This window comes from Rhinatrema bivittatum, chromosome 19, assembly GCF_901001135.1.
Source record: "Rhinatrema bivittatum chromosome 19, aRhiBiv1.1, whole genome shotgun sequence".
NCBI lineage: Eukaryota > Metazoa > Chordata > Amphibia > Gymnophiona > Rhinatrematidae > Rhinatrema > Rhinatrema bivittatum.
The window spans coordinates 27,244,900-27,251,097 of record NC_042633.1 but is presented as its reverse complement, the minus strand read 5'-3'; the positions used below and the strand labels follow the sequence as shown (position 1 = coordinate 27,251,097).

Below are 6,198 nucleotides of genomic sequence, written 5' to 3'. Positions count from 1 at the left end.
GCACAGACGCACACATTCTGCACATACAGGAAGCAGTAAAGAAATGCCAACATACCCACAAATAGCTTTAAAAGTCACTCTGGATTGGTAACGGGGAAACCTGGTTGACAGCATTTCATGACAGTTGGGACTAGCACTAAAGAGAATTTGCAGCAATTGCAGTGGGATGACGTGAGTCTCAGGGAGGCTTGAAACTCCCTGTCCTGACTTCCAAAGCTGCAAGCCCAACCCTCCAGCTGCTGCCTCTCAAGATAAGCTCTGACAAATGTCTGCATCCCTAGCTTGTTGCAACCAGTTCAGAAAGCAACCTCTAATTTTAATTCCATAAGCCAGCATTTATCTTTGTTTCTTTGCAGTTACAATGGATTTTTGACTAAAAAAAAAAGCCAAGGGCTCACCTGTGAGGTCTTGGTGAATGGGAGGCAATGACTGCTGCTGTTTGCTGCCCTTTAAACTGGAGCGACGCCAGGAACATCATCTACTCTGCAAATTGCATCCTCTTGGAGAAAGATATGGACTAGTCCTCATCTTTTCTTGCCTGCATCTCCAAGGGGATATCTTATTGGGGCTGGTGCCACTTGTGTTTCTAGAGCTGGATCTGACACCAGTAGCTTTCCCAGGGCTGGAGTCATCATTGCTATTTGTCCCTGCTTTACACAGGGGCTTCCCTTCTTCTCCTGCAGACATACCTTAGTGAGAGAGAAAAACCAATGTGAAAGTCCTTCCCCCTTCCTAAGAGAACAGATCTAAGCTAGGAGGCACTATGGCCTATAGGCAGTGAAAATCAGATTCAGTTCTCAAATCTGGTTTCTGCTCTTTGGGTTGGCAAGGGCTGGGAATTACTGGAAGCTACAGCCCTAACTCAAAAGCACACATGCTGGAGAGAATAGAACCCATGTCTCAGACAGTCCATGTCTGAAGAGGAAAGGGAATTTAAAATGAGAATGAGCCCTTTTGCACTGCAATACTCCTGGCACAGCCAGTATCAAACAGCACCTCTTCTGCCACAGAAGATGCATAGCTAAGGGCTAGCAGGGCAATGACCAAATCCTATTTGCACCTAAATATGTAGGGGTAAATCAAAACTGAGCACCTGGGGGCAAACTCTGCAGGCACTTTTATCCATGTTTGCAGCAATAATCAAAACAATACTGCAGGGGTACTTTTCCTAAAGAGAAAACAAACTACCTGCAGACATCTGCACCTGCTAAATTTTTGGTTGGAATAATCAAACCTACATGCATCATTCCTCTGTCCACCTCAGTAATATCTCCAGAGTCTGTGATTAAAACCGTATGTTTATTATATGCCACTACCAAGAAGCTTGTGGTGATTTACAATGGGAAATGTAACCCACTCTAAAACACATCCTAAGCTTACTCCCCTGCCGACCAGATAGTATATCCCATCATATTCATGGTGCACAAATGATTTATTGTGCCCAGAGCCAGCTTAATCTTACCGTTACCTAGAAAATAAAAGGGTCTATGATAAATCTGTCAATGCATTAACCTGCTTTTTTTTTTTTTTATCTCTTAACTCTTCATCTCCTGAAACAGACAAGAATCTTTGTCAATTTACTAAATTCCCCTTCCCTCTCTTTTAAAAGAATCACATACCCCAATCAGTCAAGATGTCGCTTCAGTGCAGTCAAGGCAATGAAAATCTTACTTGCAGTTCTATAGGTAAACATTTTATATATGCACCCCAAATTGTCTGAAAAAGTTGGAGACAAAACTTTAAATTTCAGTGTCCATGGAGAAATTACTACTTGCCAGATAATTTCCTTTTTCTTTAAATTAATCCACACCAGTGGGTTATGCACCTATACATATACACACTGCATGCTGGCTTTGCTCTTGTGCTTTCCTGAATAGTCACACCTATGCCATCAGCTTCTGAATGCGACCCTCCGGCAGAACACCCCTGCCTTGCTTCGTGTCGAACTGAACACAGAGATACTCCAGTGTCTGGAATGGCTATAGATAGCTGTTGGCCAAGTTCACCACCCAACCTAGGTCCTGGAGCAAGGAGATCATGTTGCGTGAGACCCAAAGGCTCTCTTCCAGACTCTTGGCCCGAATCAGCCAATTGTCTAAGTACGGGTGGACCAGAATGCCATCCTCTCTCAGCACTGCTGCTACCACCACTATAACCTTGGAAAAGGTGGCCAACCCAAAAGTGCTTTCAGACAGGCCGATACAGTACAGTGTGCTCCTTATACAGTAAGGGGTAATAGCACATCGAATGCGCGGCCAACACCCCCCTTGCAAACTAATAGCACCCTCAACATGCAAATGCATGTTGATGGGCCTATTAGTTATTCCCACGCCATACAGGAAAAACTGCTTTTCTGTACACTCTCCGACTTAATATCCCCAGCCCTTCTTTTATTCCCCCCGCCCCCGAGAATACTAGGATTTCCACTTCTCCTTAGGGCTTCCCTATAGTTGTAAACTCTGGAATTTGTTACCAGAGGATGTGGTCAGTGCAGTTAGTGTAGCTGTGTTTAAAAAGGGATTGGATAAGTTCTTGGAGGAGAAGTCCATTACCTGCTATTAAGTTCACTTAGAGAATAGCCACTGCCATTAGCAATGGTTACATGGAATAGACTTAGTTTTTGGGTACTTGCCAGGTTCTTATGGCCTGGATTGGCCACTGTTGGAAACAGGATGCTGGGCCCACAGTCTGCAAGCGAGCAGGCCTAATGCACCATCTATAGGACACCTTAAACATAAACATAGAAATGACGGCAGAAGAAGACCAAGTGGCCCATCCAGTCTGCCCAGCAAGCTTCACACTTTTTTTTTAAATCTCATACTTATCTGTTACTCTTGACCTTTAGTAACCTTTTGGTTTTATTTCACTCCCACCCCCCATTAATGTAACCTTTGGTTCTATTTCCCTTCCACCCCTGCCATTAATGTAGAGAGCAGTGCTGGAACTGCTTCTAAGTGAAGTATCTAGCTTAATTGGTTAGGGGTAGTAACCACCGCAATAAGCAAGCTACTCCCACACTTATTTGTTTACCCAGCCTGTGCAATTCCGTCCTTGTTGGTTGTTACCTGAATATAAATCCACTTTTCTTCGTTTCCCCTGCCGTTGAAGCAGAGAGCTATTCTAGATATGTATTGAAAGTGAAGTATCAGGCTTAATTGATTCGGGGTATTAACCATCCTAACAAGCAAGCTATACCCATGGTTATTTGTTTACCCAGACTGTGTAATTCAGTCCTTGTTGGTTGTTTGAATATAAAATCATCTTTTCTTCAATCGCCCCTGCCGTTGAAGCAGAGAGCGACACTGGATATGGATATGCATTGAAAGTGAAGTATCTGGCTTGTTTGGTTTGGGGTAGTAACCGCCATAACAAGCAAGCTACTCCCCACTTTTTTGTGGATGCAAATCCTTTTTTCCACATTTCCTCTTGCCGTTGAAGCATAGAGCAATGTTGGAGTCGCATTAACTGTGTGTATGTTTATTGACTAAGGGTATTATCTCCAGGAAGTAGCTGTCTTTCCCACAAGCCACCCTCTCTTCATTCACATCCTCTAGACTTTATGGATCCACAGTGTTTATCCCTAAATGCATTAATAAAGACCATTTAGCTACAAGCAAAGGTCCATCTTCCCATTCCTCCTCCTCCAGTGCAACCTGCAGATCCTTCTCCCACGCTAATTCATGTTTCCATTTAGCCAATGGCCTAAGCAATAACAGTTTATACAGTTCAGATGCCAATATTTTAACCCTTACAGCTTTGGAGCATAAACCTTCCATCCCAGCTGGAGCTTTAGCCAACCGCACCTTACCTAAAGCACTGACAAACATCAGCAGGGGGCTGGGCACCATTTAGTGGTACAAGCACTCCTTCGCCCCTACTTGGCTGCAGGCTCAGCCGGCCAGTCCTGTCATCCAAGGAGGTACTGCCCCCTCTCCCCATGCCCAATCATGCTGCCGGCACTGCTGATTGGAGCAGGGACATTATAGGGGGAGGGGAGAGTGGGGACTGGGTTTGGAGCAGGAAGGGGGTACAGGCCTGGGCAGAGAGGGGGAGGGGGTCACTGCAGTACATTCTATGTTTTTGTTTAAGCCCCGGTAATGTCCACGCTGCTGCGGGACCTGAGGGAGGAGAGCAGCTTCCCAGCCAGCTGCAGCTCCTGGCCGGACTGAGGGTGAGGTCCTGTGACCCTGTCCCCCCTCCTTCCACGTTCCCTCTCCCCAAGCTGTACCTCTGTCCACGCAGATCCCTAGGGCCGGGATCTCTCTCTCCCTCTAGGGATCGCTGTGGCTCCTGGCCAGACTGAGGGTGAGATCCTGGGACCCTGTCCCCCCCTCCCCCCACCTTCTCCCCCTGAGCCGGGATCTCTCTCTCTCTGTGGTTCTCTTCAGCTCCTGCACACTGCGATGGAGTTCTCACTGCTCCGTGTTCACGGTCTGATTGTGACAGAGGGGTTTGCATGGAACCAGAAATTGGTTAAATAAATAAATGAATGAATGAATGAGCGAGGGATGCCATGTGGGTGAGAAAGAGAGAGGGTGAGCGGTAAACATCGCACATGGGGAACCCAAACTTTGTCCTGGGGGCTTCCTGTCCTATGGGTTTGTTGCCTCCGTATTTGGAGATGCAGTAATTGTTTCAGATGTCTGTGTGACCAACAGGAATAGTATGGTCTTTTGAAAGAGTAATATGGATGTATCCTATACAGGAACATCGGTATATAAAAGTTAAAAATAAATAAATGTATGGGAGGAGCTGGCTGCTCAGAGGCGGAGAATAATTGGACAGCTACATTCTGTTCTTTGAGGTGGGAGATAACTTATTCAGCAAAAGAGAAATTATCTCTGCGGCAAGACAGGTCTGCCAATTTCTCACGTATATCATCTTTACTAGAGCTTCCGTGTACTCATGGCATCCTGTGGAGTCCAATGGATGGTACCGGTCCTGCTCATAAGAGGTGACCAACCGCCGCTCCCACGGCCAATAGGGATTAAGAAGAGAACATCTGCCCTGTGTTGCCTTTAATGTAGGACTTTAGACTTTATATGCAGTGGTGCACCACGTAGAATTCATGGTGTGCAACCCAAGAGGCGAACATGGGACCTTGAAAAACCTTTTTACCAAAGAAATCGAGCAGGCGATGTTTCCCAAGGGTGAGGTAGAGGGAAGGCTTGGGGTTTTTTTTGCCTTTTTAAGGGCAGATTCAACCACCACCGACTGATGTGGTAACTAAACTATACTGTAAGTGGGTGACATCTGCATACAAAACTTGAGGTCTAGCTTTCGCGCTGTTGGTGTGACTGAGATGGGTGTTTCTCACATCTCCATTTGTAGGTGGTTGAGGAATGAATGGGTAGGTAAAGCTACTGGGTCAGAAGGAACATTTAAAATATGCAAAATATTCTTTCTGAACGTGAAGGCCCAGTGATTCTTTTCCATCTTTTCCAGGAACCTTGAATAAAATAAGTCCTCCAGCAGGGACATATGGTCTGGTGGTAGCAGAGAGAGATCTGAGGGGATTCCTGTAGAGATACCTGGGGACTCCCCTGAGGATGAGCCTGCCGATGAGCGCGGCAAAGCTGAACGTGTATATGGTGAGGAAGGCACTTCTGGTGGATAGGGTAGAGGGATGTGGTATAAATGAAAGCACTTCTCTGGGTCCTTCAGGTGGGAATTCTGTGTTGTGTGATGAACCCTCCTGTGGTGAAAAAGGTGGTGCTCCTGGCATGATCGTTGAGGGAGGTCAGCTGGGGAGCGAGACAGAATGGGTGCAGGTGGCGGCGATCACACTTCCAGTGTAAAGGTTATAAAGAATGCTTTAACAATATCTGTGAATTGCTTCAGAAATGATTGTATCCTTTATGTGGGGGAAGGAAGGCACAGCATCTTCTTCTGGTACTAGTATGGGTTCCCCTGGTAGTGCTGAAGGCTTAGTGGATGTCAATAGAATAATGTAGCAAATTGGATCTGGGCCTTTAAGGCACAGACTTTGTGCTACTACTTGTGAACTTGGTAGCGTTCTGATTTGTGGCCGATATCAAATTATCCGATGGCTAAGGAAGCCGCGATACAAGACTGGTAAAAGCAGCAGTCAAAAATCACTGGCTTTGGCATCAGTGGAGCTGGTGGTGGCTCCCCAAGCAATTGAAGGGTCCTTGATGCCCCTGAGGCATGCGGCATCAATGATGGTTTGTGCCAGTG

General features: G+C 46.1%; 1 protein-coding gene across 5 annotated transcripts in view; it reads right to left on the bottom strand.

Moving 5' to 3' along the window:
* Nucleotides 1-2,801, bottom strand: part of LOC115080650 (kinetochore-associated protein DSN1 homolog) — a 31,605-nt gene extending 28,804 nt beyond the window's left edge. The window contains exon 1 of one of the 5 annotated variants that reach the window (XR_003853616.1): nucleotides 399-873. Coding sequence is in view for 1 of the 5 variants with exons in the window: in XM_029584975.1 (XP_029440835.1) it covers nucleotides 399-478 (80 nt within the window). In the remaining 4 variants the exon portion in view is untranslated. Of the gene's footprint in view, nucleotides 1-55; nucleotides 131-398 lie in introns of those variants that run through there. The other 4 variants (XR_003853617.1, XR_003853619.1, XR_003853618.1 and 1 more) reach the window with 4 other exon arrangements.
* Nucleotides 2,802-6,198: the final 3,397 nt, after the last annotated feature.